At 48.6% G+C, this 11574-nt stretch overlaps 1 protein-coding gene across 3 annotated transcripts; it reads left to right on the top strand.

The window, feature by feature from the left end:
- The first annotated feature begins 3848 nt into the window (after positions 1 to 3848).
- LOC113224694 (zinc finger protein with KRAB and SCAN domains 5-like) lies at positions 3849 to 6626 on the top strand. 3 transcript variants are annotated; one of them, XM_026453792.2, is made up of 3 exons: positions 3849 to 4604; positions 5800 to 6319; positions 6439 to 6626. In XM_026453792.2, exons 2-3 carry the CDS (start codon positions 5906 to 5908, stop codon positions 6529 to 6531), a joined length of 507 nt encoding a protein of 168 aa, XP_026309577.1. In that variant the 5' UTR covers positions 3849 to 4604; positions 5800 to 5905; the 3' UTR covers positions 6532 to 6626. The 3 variants fall into 3 exon arrangements, with proteins under 3 accessions (XP_026309577.1, XP_026309578.1, XP_026309576.1); XM_026453793.1 differs by having other exon boundaries at positions 5803 to 6319; XM_026453791.2 differs by lacking the exon at positions 3849 to 4604 and having other exon boundaries at positions 4618 to 6319.
- Positions 6627 to 11574: the final 4948 nt, after the last annotated feature.

The following is an 11574-nucleotide window of genomic DNA, read 5'->3' on the forward strand; positions in this document are numbered from 1 at the left end:
TCTGTCTCCCAGGGTGGACTGTAGTGGCGCGATTTCTGCTCACTGCAACTTCTGTCTCCCGGGTTCAAGCACTTCTCCAGCCTCAGCCTCTCAAGTATCTAGGACTACAGGTGCGCGCGAACACGCCCAGCTTTATTAATTTTTTTGTAGCGACGGGGTTTCACTATATTGCCCAGGTTGGACAAAGTTTTTTGTTTTTTCTTTTTTGAAACGGACTCTCGCTGTGTCGCCAAGCTGTCTTAGCCTCCTCAGCCCCTTGGACTACAGGCGCCCCACCCTGCCTGGCTAATTTTGGTATTTTTAGTAGAGACGGGGTTTCACCCTGTTGGTCAGGCTGGTCTCGATCTCCTGACCTTGTGATCCGCCTGCCCTGGCTTCCCAAAGTGCTGGGATTACAGGCGTTAGCCACTGCACCCGGTTAGAAAAAGTTTTTTTTTGTTGTTTTGTTTTGTTTTTTAGACTAAGTGCTTCCATGTACATCAGATATTAACGACTTTGATCCTAACAAAGATGAGGAAATTGAGGCTCAAAGATGTGTCCTGGCCTGGCTCAGTGGCTTATGCCTGTAATCCCAGCATTTTGGGAGGCCGAGGGGGAGAGATCGCTTGAAGTCAGGAATTGGAGACCCCCATATATACAAAAAAATAAAAAATTAGCTGCGTGTGGTGGCGCGCATCTGTAGTCCCAGTGAGAGGGGAAGCCAGTTGGACTTCCTGGGTGGAGTGGGGACTTGGCCTTTTCTGTCTTACAAGAGGTTTGTAAAAATGCACCAATCAGCGCTCTGTAGCTAGCAAGAGGTTTGTAAAATGCACCAATCAGCGCTCTGTAAAATGGACGAATCAGCAGGATACTAAAGTAGCCAATTACAGGGAAGATGGAGAAAAGGGCATTCTGATATGACAGAACTAGGACATGGGAGGGGACAAATAAAGGATTAAAAGCTGGCCACCCCAGCCAGCAGCGGCAACCTGCTGGGGTCCCATTCCATGCTGTGGAAAGTTTGTTCTTTTGCTCTTCACAGTAAGTCTTGCTGCTACTCACTCTTTGGGTCCCTGCCATCTTTAAGAGCTGTAGCACTCACCAGGAAGGTCCACAGCTGCATTCTTGAAGTCAGGGAGACCAAGAACCCACCAGAAGGAACCAACACCTGACACATCACTTACTCAGGAGGCTGAGGTCAGAGGATCCTTTGAGCCCAGGAGGTCAAGACTGCAGTGAGATATGATCGGACCACTGCACTCCAGCCTGGGTGACAGAGCAAGAGTCTGTCTCTAAAACAAAGTGCCTTGGTTGATGTCAAGCTGCTGGTGACTTGCAACTTACATAAAATGAGAGGATCGCTTGAGCCCAGGAGTTCCAGACCAGCCTGAGCAACATAGTGAGACTGTGTCTCCATACAAAATTTAAATTTTTTTTTTTTGAGATGGAGTCTCTTTTGGGTTTTCAAGAGATTCTCCTGCCTCAGCCTCCTGAGTAGCTGGGATTACAGGCGCGTGTCACCACACCCAGCTAATTTTTTCTATTTTTAGTAGAGACAGGGTTTCACCATGTTAGCCAGGATGGTCTTGAACTCCCGACCTCGGCTTACTGCAAGCCTCCTGGGTTCAAGCAACCCCCCTCCCCACCCCACGCCCAAACAAACCAAACACTATTTATCAATCCAGGCATGTTTAATAACTAGACATAAAAATGTCACCTATGGTGCCAGGTGCGGTGGCTCACACCTGTAATCCCAGCACTTTGGGAGGCCAAGGTGGGGGGATCACCTGAGGTCGGGAGTTCAAGACCAGCCTGACCAACATGGAGAAACCCCGTCTCTACTAAAAAATACAAAATTAGCCGGGCATGGTGGCTTATGCCTGTAATCGCAGCTACATGGGAGGCTGAGGCAGGAGAATCGCTTGAACCCAGGAGGCAGAGGTTCGGGTAAGCCAAGATCGCACCATTGACTCCAGCCTGGGCAATGGGCAAAACTCCATCTAAAAAAAAAAAAAAAAGAAAGAAAGAAACTAGTCATCTTGGCTATCTAGAGAGAAAAATGAATGTAGAAAGAGAATGAGAGGAAGACTTTAAGTGCACTTCTGAATTTTGACTCGTGCAAATGTGTTACCTATTTAAGAAATAAATTATTGAAATGCAAAAGGTATTTATAAATAATTCAAGCCGGGTGCGGTGGCTCACACCTGTAATCCCAGCACTTTGGGAGGCCGAGACGGGCGGATCACGCAGAGGTCGAGACCATCCTGGCTAACAGGGTGAAACCCCGTCTCTACTAAAAAATACAAAAAACTAGCCGGGCGATGTGGCGGGCGCCTGTAGTCTCAGCTACTCGGGAGGCTGAGGCAGAAGAATGGCGTAAACCCAGGAGGCGGAGCTTGCAGTGAGCTGAGATCTGGCCACTGAAGTCCAGCCTGGGCGGCAGAGCGAGACTCCGTCTCAAAAAATAAATAAATAAATAAATAAATAAATAAATAAAATAATTCAAGCTGGTTGCGGTGGCTCACCTCTGTAATCCCAGCACTTTGGGAGGCCGAGGCAGGCGGATCACAAAGTCAGGAGAAAGAGAGCATCCTGGCTAACACGGTGAAACCCTGCCTCTACTAAAAATACAAAAAATTAGCCAGGTGTGGTGGCGCGTGCCTGTAATCCCAGCTACTCAGGAGGCTGAGGCAGGAGAATCGCTTGAACCTGGGAGGCGGAGGTTGCAGCCAGCCGAGATCGCGCCACTGCACTCCAGCCTGGGCAACAAAGTGAGATTCTGTCTCAAAATAAATAAAAATAAATAAATAATTCAAATGGAGGTAAATACATTAGAAAAGAATGGATATCCACCTTAAATATATCTATCTATCTATCTATCTATCTATCTATCTATCTATCTATCTATTTTTTTAGATGGGCTGTCTCTGTCACTGAGGTGCTGAAGTGCAATGGCACAATCATAACTCACTGCAGCCTCAGCCTCTTGAACTCAAGTGATCCTCCAGTCTCAGCCTACTGAATAGTTGAGACTACAGGCATGCACCACCATGCCTAGCTAATTTTATTTTATTTTTTGCAGAGACGGGGTAAAAAGGGCAGGCCGGTCTTGAAATCCTGGATTCAAGTGATCCTCTCACCTCGGCCTCCCAAAATGCTGGGATTACAGGCGTGAGGCACCATGCCCATCTAGAGCAACTTTCATAGACATTAAACAACTTTATAAGGGCAATGAAATTAAGCCATAGGTGCAAAATCCTATACCACCTCACTCATACACAAAATACGGGCAATGCAAACATTCACCTGGGGTTCGGTCCTAAATAGGAAGCTACTTACAATGCAAGATTTTAGGTTCCCTGAAAAGAGACCTTTAACTTCTAAATATCTTCTCATCTCTTTGCAGATGCTGCAATTTCACAGCAGTTCCTTCCTTCGCGCCTGTAAAACAGTGGCAACAGTAACTCTTCTCCTGCCTGCCCATCAACTTTGTAAACGGCGAGGGGCACGGGGGTGGGGCTTGGGAACTATAAGGCACCATATGAAAATATGAAAAGGAGAGATTGGCCGGGCGCGGTGGCTCCCGCCTGCAATCCCAGCACTGGGAGGCCGAGGCGGGAGCATCACCTGAGCTCAGGAGTTCGAGACCAGCCTGGGCAACATGGGGAAACCCTGTCTCTACTAAAAATACAAAATAAGCCGGTCGTGGTGAGCGTGCCTGTAATCCCAGCTACTCCAGAGGCTGAGGCAGGAGAATTACTAGAACCTGGGAGCAGAGGTTGCAGTGAGCTGAGATCGTGCCATTGCCCTCCAGACTGGGCAACAGAGCGAGACTCTGTCTCAAAAAAAAAAAAAAAAAAAAAAACCAGGAGAGATTATTACTGAGAGATGGGGTCTGTGTTGCCGAGGCTGGAGTGCAATGGCACGATCCCGGCTCACTGCAACATCAGCCTCCAGGGTTCAAGTGATTCTCCTGCCTCAGCTTCTCAAATAGCTGGGATTACAGGCTCACACCACCACGCCTAGCTAAGTTACTGTATTTTTAGTAGAAACGGGGTTTCACCATGTTGGCCAGGCTGGTCTCGAACTCCTGGCCTCAGGTGATCCACCCACCTCTGCCTCCCAAAGTGCTGGTATTACAGGTGTGAGTCATCGATCCCGGCCAAGGGAGGGTATTACAAATAGACGGGGGTCTCGCTATGTTGCCCAGGCTGGTCTGGAACTCTTGTGCTCAAGCTATCCTGCTTCCTTAGCCTGTCCATTCGCTAGGCTTACAAGCATGGGACCCCGCGCCTGGCTGAAAAGAGGTATCATTAAGGATGAGAACCCCTTGGCCAGGGAAGCCCTGCGTAAGCAACGCCCCTTCCTTCAAAGGGTTGCCCCGCTCCCTCCGCCCACCCCCAGCCTTCCTGCCGGGGCTCCAGAGGACACGACTCCCGGCTCTGCCACCTTCTGATAGGCTCGCGAGACCGAGGCTGCAAAGAGAGCCGCGCCTCCATTGGCCAACCGGCGAGTCCCGCGCGCCACCTCCTGGGAGATGTAGTCCTGGGAGCCGATGGTCCCCGCGACTCCCGGGTGTGACGTTGAAGATATCGGCCTTCTGAGCCGACTGCGGTGGTCAAGAGGTGGGTGTCTTTGGAAAGTGGGTAGTGAGAGTAGCGAGGATGCGGGTGAAGAAAACCTAAGGGCCCCAAATTCAACATAAGCGAGGTTTGCGACCTCTCAGCAAGGTACAGACCTACTTCGAATCGGGTCGCAGAGCGTTGGGGGTGGGGGAAGGCGCAAGCTCCCCGGCCAATCAGACACGAGCAACCTCAGCCCAACCCCGGAGGCCCCTCCCCCGCCCCCGCCCCACTGAAAGGGGAGGAGCTTGGGCTGTTTCAATGGCTTTGGGTTGGAGCAGGGGAGAGGGTGGCTCCGTTTGCCTCCTCGCTTTGATGATGCTGTGCGAGCGGCTTCGGGGCCCTGGGGACGTGCGAGTCACTGAGGGTGGGCTGGGACTCGGGGCCTGCGTCCATCTCCCCGCCGATTGGTCCGCCCCGCCTGCGAGGCGAGGTCCTCCGGGATTCCTAGAGAGGACGCGGAAGTGCTTTCGGGGGGGGTGGGATCTAACCGTTTAACCCCGTTGGACAGGGCAAGATTGGACTTGGTTACTTCCGGCGAGGAAGTATTGGGAAGTGTCGGCTTCGGTTTCTCTCCGTGGGAAGAACCGCATCTTCCCAGCCTCGGCTGCGGGGAGCTTGATGTTCCAGGAGAGCTCCCCTAGAGTGGGGCCTTGAGGGGAGGGAGCAGGGGCTTCGTGACTGGACGGGGGTCCTGTCCCTAACCTTGACCGAGCCACAGTCTCTGTATCTCTGGGTCAGGGGCCATTCTGAGGACTCCAGGTTCAGATGTGTACCTTATAAACGCTGCTTCTCTTTGGGACCGATGGAGTCTCCCCTTGGCCTGTCAAGCTCTTGTAGGTTAGAGGACAGGCTCAGTTTTGACCATTATAATGATTTTCACCCCTATTCCGACTTGAGTTTGTTTATGGTAGAGAGAAGGAGCGGCTGCGTCTGGACTAGTCTTGTCCCGTTGTTTATATGGAATGTAAAGTTCTTCACTCTAAAACTGTTTTAGGTTGGGCCTGATGTTAGATTTGTGTGGCTCTCTAATACACTTTTTAAATGTTGGGGATATTCCTTGTTATCATTTTGTGGGTGAAGTGATGGCTACCTTGTAGTCCTTATTTTTAAGTAATTACTTTGTTGAGTGGTCATCTGTAGTATAGATGACCTCTTTGCCATCTGTCTTTGCTAATAATGATTTCCAATACATCAGTAGGTTGCATGCTACTGAAAGTGTCCTTCAGAAGATCTTAAAGAGCAGAAAACCAATTGGTTCAGTGTAACACAGCCAGCCTCGAGGGACTTCCCTCTGAGTTGGAATGATAATGACCGAATCCCGGGAAGTTATAGACTTAGACCCCCCGGCTGAGACTTCCCAGGAGCAGGAAGACCTTCTCATAGTGAAGGTGGAAGAAGAAGACTGCACCTGGATGCAGGAGTACAACCCTCCAACGTTTGAGACTTTTTACCAGCGCTTCAGGCACTTCCAGTACCATGAGGCTTCAGGACCCCGGGAAGCTCTCAGCCAACTCCGGGTGCTCTGCTGTGAGTGGCTGAGGCCTGAGCTGCACACAAAGGAGCAGATCCTGGAGCTGCTGGTGCTGGAGCAGTTCCTGACCATCCTGCCTGAAGAGTTCCAGCCCTGGGTGAGAGAACATCACCCTGAAAGTGGAGAAGAGGCAGTGGCCGTGATAGAAAATATACAGCGAGAACTTGAGGAACGCAGACAGCAGGTGAGTCAAAGAGAAGCTATATGAGCAATGAAGGAGAGGAGTGAACGATCTGCTGAGCAGGGGTGAGATTCTTAGTTCTCTGGTGCTTCATTCATATTCTTTTGTTCTCCTGGGATTAGGTGCCCTGTGACTTCCTGCCACTCCAGCAAAGAGAAGCAATATCCAGTGTGTTAACCTGTAGAAGACAATCTGCGATTTTATTTATTTTTTAAATTACTGTATTTATTTATTTATTATTGAGATGGAGTCTCGCTCTGTCGCCCAGGCTGGAGTGCAGTGTCGCAATCTCGGCTCACCGCAAGCTCCGCCTCCCGGGTTCCCGCCATTCTCCCGCCTCAGCCTCCAGAGTAGCTGGGACTGCGGGCGCCCGCCACCACACCTGGCTAATTTTATTTTTTTATTTTTTATTTTTTATTTTTGTATTTTTAGTAGAGACGGGGTTTCACTGTTTTAGCCAGGATGGTCTCGATCTCCTGACCTCGTGATCCTCCCACCTCGGCCTCCCAGAGTGCTGGGATTACAGGCGTGAGCCACCATGCCCTGCCACTGTGTTTATTTTTTGAGTGACATGATACAAAATTCAAAGAGGTACATAAGGTTATAATGAAAAGTAAGTTTTCCTCCCATCCCCAATTTCTCTCAACTGCCTAGTTCTCGCCTGTGTATTCTTACAGAGCTGTACCATATTCTGTATGTGTATAAGCATATATATGTCTCATACTTTGGAAAAACGCAATTGTCTTTTAAGTCACTGTGCACTTCTGCCTCTTTTTTCTTATATCTTGGTTTCTTCCATGCCACTGCCATTACAGCTATCTCTCTCTTTGAAATTGCATTGTATTAACTTTTATGGAAGGAGTTTGAATTGTTCCATTTAAATTGTTCCTTGAGATTGTTTCTAAATTTGTAGTATAACAAACTTTGCTGCAATGAATATTTCACGTATTTATGAATATATATATGTATGTAATATACATATGTATGTGTATATATACATATGGGCTGGGCACGGTGGCTCACACCTGTAATCCCAGCACTTTGGGAACCTGAGGTGGGAGGATCACTTAAAACCAGGAGTTCCAGTGGGGCGCGGTGGCTCAAGCCTATAATCCCAGCACTTTGGGAGGCCAAGACGGGCAGATCATGAGGTCAGGAGATCGAGACCATCCTGGCTAACCCGGTGAAACCCCGTCTTTACTAAAAAATACAAAAAACTAGCTGGGCAAGGTGGCGGGTGCCTGTAGTCCCAGCTACTCGGGAGGCTGAGGCAGGAGAATGGCCTAAACCCGGGAGGTGGAGCTTGCAGTGAGCTGAGATCCGGCCACTGCACTCCAGCCTGGGCGACAGAGCAAGACTTTGTCTCAAAAAAAACAAAAACAAAAACCAGGAGTTCCACACCAGCCTGGGTAACATAATGAGACCCCATCTCCACCAGAAAAACCAAACAAAACATTAGCTGGGTGTGGTGGCATGCACTTATACTTCCAGCTACTCAGGAGGCCGAGGCAGCAGCATCCCTTCAGCCTGGGAGTTTGAGGCTGCAGTGAGCTGTGATTTTGCCACTGCATTCCAGCCTATGTGACAGAGGCATACCCTATTTCAAAAAAAAAGTAAAAAGTTAAAAAATTTAAATTGAAAAAATGTATGTGTATAAAATTAACTGTAGAAGGAGTGCTTGAAACTCAAAATTGTTGGCTTAGATGGCCATTTGTAGGCTGGGCACGGTGGCTCACGCCTGTAATCCCAGCATTTTGGGAGGTTGAAGTGGGCGGTTCATGAGGTCAGGAGATCAAGACTATCCTGGCCAACATGGTGAAACCCCGTCGCTACTAAAAATACAACAATTAGCTGGGTGAGGTGGCACGTAATCCCAGCCACTCGGGAGGCTGAGGCAAGAGAATTGCTTGAACCCGGGAGTCGGAGGTTGCAGCGAGCCAAGATTGTGCCACTGCACTCCAGCCTGGCGACAGAGCGAGACTCCATCTCAGAAAAAAAAGTACATTTGTAATTTTGATAGCTGTTGACAGGCTCGTTCCCTCATAGAGGGTATAATAATTTAGAGTACCACCAACAATGTATGAGAGAAATTTTGTGGCCATAACCTGATAGCACAATGTTACCAAAATTTGTGATAATTGCCAGTACAGAAGATGCAGTATTGGCTGGGCACAGTGGCTCACACCTGTAATCCCTGCACTTTGGGAGGCTGAGGCAGGTGGATCACGAGATCAGATCGAGACCATCCTGGTCAACATGGTGAAACCCCGTCTCTACTAAAAATACAAAAATTAGCCCTGTGTGGTGGCGGGCGCCTGTAGTCTCAGCTACTTGGGAGGCTGAGGCAGGAGAATCGCTTGAACCCGGGGGGCAGAGGTTGCAGTGAGCCAAGATTGCACCACTGCACTCCAGCCTAGACGACAGAGTGAGACTCTGTGTCAAAAAAAAAAAAAAAAGAAGATTCAATATTTTATTTCTGTGAAATTTCTTTCTTTTTTTTTTTTTTTTTTCGAGACAGGGTCTTACTCTGTCGCCCAGACTGTAGTGCAATGGTGCAGTCTCAGCTCACTGCACTCTCCACCTCCCAGGCTCATGCGATTCTCCTGCCTCAGCCTCCCAAGTGGGTGGGATTATAGGCATGCGCCACTACCGCCTGGCTCATTTTTTTAGTTTTTTAATTTTTATTTTTTTGAGATGGAGTCTCGCTCTGTCTCCCAGGCTGGAGTGCAGTGGCGCAATCTCGTCTCACTGCAACCTCTGCCTCCCAGGTTCAAGTGATTCTCCTGCCTCAGCCTCCTGAATAACTGGGATTACAGACATGCACCACCACACCCAACTAATTTTTGTATTTTTAGTAGAGATGGGGTTTCGCCATGTTGGCCAGGCCGGTCTTGAACTCCTGACCTCAGGTGATCCTCTTGCCTTTGCCTCCCAAAGTGCTAGGATTACAGGCATGAGCCATCATGACTGGCTTAATTTTTGTATTTTTAATAGAGACAATGTTTCACCATGTTGGCCAGGATGTTCTCAGACTCCCAACCTCAGGTGATCCACCTACTTTGGCCTCCCAAAGTGCTAGGATTATAGGTGTGAGCCACCACGCCCGGCCATTTCTGTGAAATTTCAATTGGAATTTCTTTTGTTTGACCACAGCATGTATTTTTAAGGATTATTTGTATGCCCTTTTCTGTGGTGACTTATCTGTTTATATTCCTTATCTATTTTTTTTACCTGTTAGAAACAATAAGCATTGTGTCTGTCATATGAGTTGTAAGCGTTATTTTTTTTTTTTTTTTTTTGAGACGGAGTCTCGCTCTGTCGCCCAGGCTGGAGTGCAGTGGCCGGATCTCAGCTCATTGCAAGCTCCGCCTCCCGGGTTCACGCTATTCTCCTGCCTCAGCCTCCGGAGTAGCTGGGACTACTGGCGCCCGCCACCTCGCCCGGCTAGTTTTTTTTTTGTATTTTTTAGTAGAGACGGGGTTTCACCGTGTTAGCTAGGATGGTCTCGATCTCCTGACCTCGTGATCTGCCCGTCTTGGCCTCCCAAAGTGCTGAGATTACAGGCTTGAGCCACCGCGCCCGGCCGTAAGCGTTATTTTTCCAGTTTGTTGTTTGTCTTTGCTTGTGGAGATTTTTGTTTTTAATGTTTTCTTTTTTTAGAGATAGGGCCTCACTCCGTTATCCAGGCTGGAGTATAGTGGCACGATCATAGCTCACTGCAGTCTTGAACTCCTGGCCTCAAGTGATCCTCTTGAGTAGCTAGGACTACAGGCACTTGCCACCACATACAGCTAAACTAAAAAAAAATTTTTTTGTAAATGAGGTCTTGCTAAGTTGCCTAGGCTGGTCTGGAACTCCCGGGCTCAAGGGATCCTCCTGCGTTGCCCTCCCAAGGTGCTGGGATTACAGGTGTGAGCCACTGTGCCCAGCCAGGTTTTAAATTTTTTTTTTTTTTTTTAGACGGAGTCTTGCTCTGTCACCCAGGCTGGAGTGCAGTAGCCTGATCTGGGCTCACTGCAACCTCCGCCTCCTGGGTTGATTCTCCTGCCTCAGTCTCGTGAAGGTTTTAACATTTTTATACAGTTAGTTAAGTATTTTATTTTATGGTTAATGGATTTTGTTTATTTTTTATTTTTATTTATTAATTTAATTTAGTTATTATTTTTGAGACGGAGTTTCACTCTTGTTGTCTAGGCTGGAGTGCAATGGCATAATCTTGGCTCACTGCAACTTCCGCCTGCCAGGTTCAAGCAATTCTCCTGCCTCAGCCTCCTGAGTAGCTGGGATTACAGGCATGTGTCTGCCACCTCACCCAGCTAACTTTGTGTTTTTGGTAGAGATGGGGTTTATCCATGTTGGTCAGGCTGGTCCTGAACTCTTTACCTCAGGTGATCTGCCTGCCTTGGCCTCCCAAAGTGCTAGGATTGCAGGCATGAGCCACCGCTCCCGGCCTGTTTGTTTATATTTTTGAGACAGAATCTTGCTCTGTCACCCAGGCTGGAGTGCATTGGTGCAATCTCAGCTCACTGCAACCTCTGCCTCCCAGGCTCAAGCGATCCTTCCACTTCAGCCGCCCGAGTAGCTGGGAGTATAGATGTACGCCACCAGACCTGGCTCATTTTTGTATTTTTTGTAGAGGCGTGGTCTCACCATGTTGCCCAGGCTGGTCTCGAACTCCTGAACTCAAGTCATTCACCTGCTTCTGCCTCCCAATGTGTTGGGATTACAGGCATGAGCCACCGTGCCCGGCCTGCAGCTGTCCCTTAATGGAACTCGTACACCACATTTTACCAGTACCAGGAGGGTTCGAAAAAAAGTGCTTTGAAACCTGAGGGAGGGAGAAAGGGGAAAGGAACTTACTACATTCCTATATGTTAGTAGTGAGCTAGTACCTTCCAGAATTGGCAGGTTCTAGAGAGTGGTTGTGGCAGAGTAATTGTGTATACCTAGGGCTGAGCAAGAACCAAAAACAGAAAGGGGGAGGATGTAGCATGCAGGGTGTGAGGTAGCCTCAGTCTCGATGTTGGTCTATCCAGTGTGACTTCCTGAGTGCTATGATGACCATTCCAATCTCCCTTCTCACCTCTATTTCCTCTTCACACACTGGCCTTCTTATGGTTCCTGACTGTACTAGACATCCTCTTTCTGCCTGATAATTTTCCTCCCTTCCCGCCCTCCCTCCCTTCCTTCTTCCTTCCTTCCTTTTTCTTTTTTTCTTTTCTTTTCTTTTCTTTTCTTTTCTTTTCTTTTCTTTTCTT

The sequence above is a fragment of the Piliocolobus tephrosceles genome, unplaced genomic scaffold (genome assembly GCF_002776525.5).
Source record: "Piliocolobus tephrosceles isolate RC106 unplaced genomic scaffold, ASM277652v3 unscaffolded_45804, whole genome shotgun sequence".
Lineage (NCBI taxonomy): Eukaryota > Metazoa > Chordata > Mammalia > Primates > Cercopithecidae > Piliocolobus > Piliocolobus tephrosceles.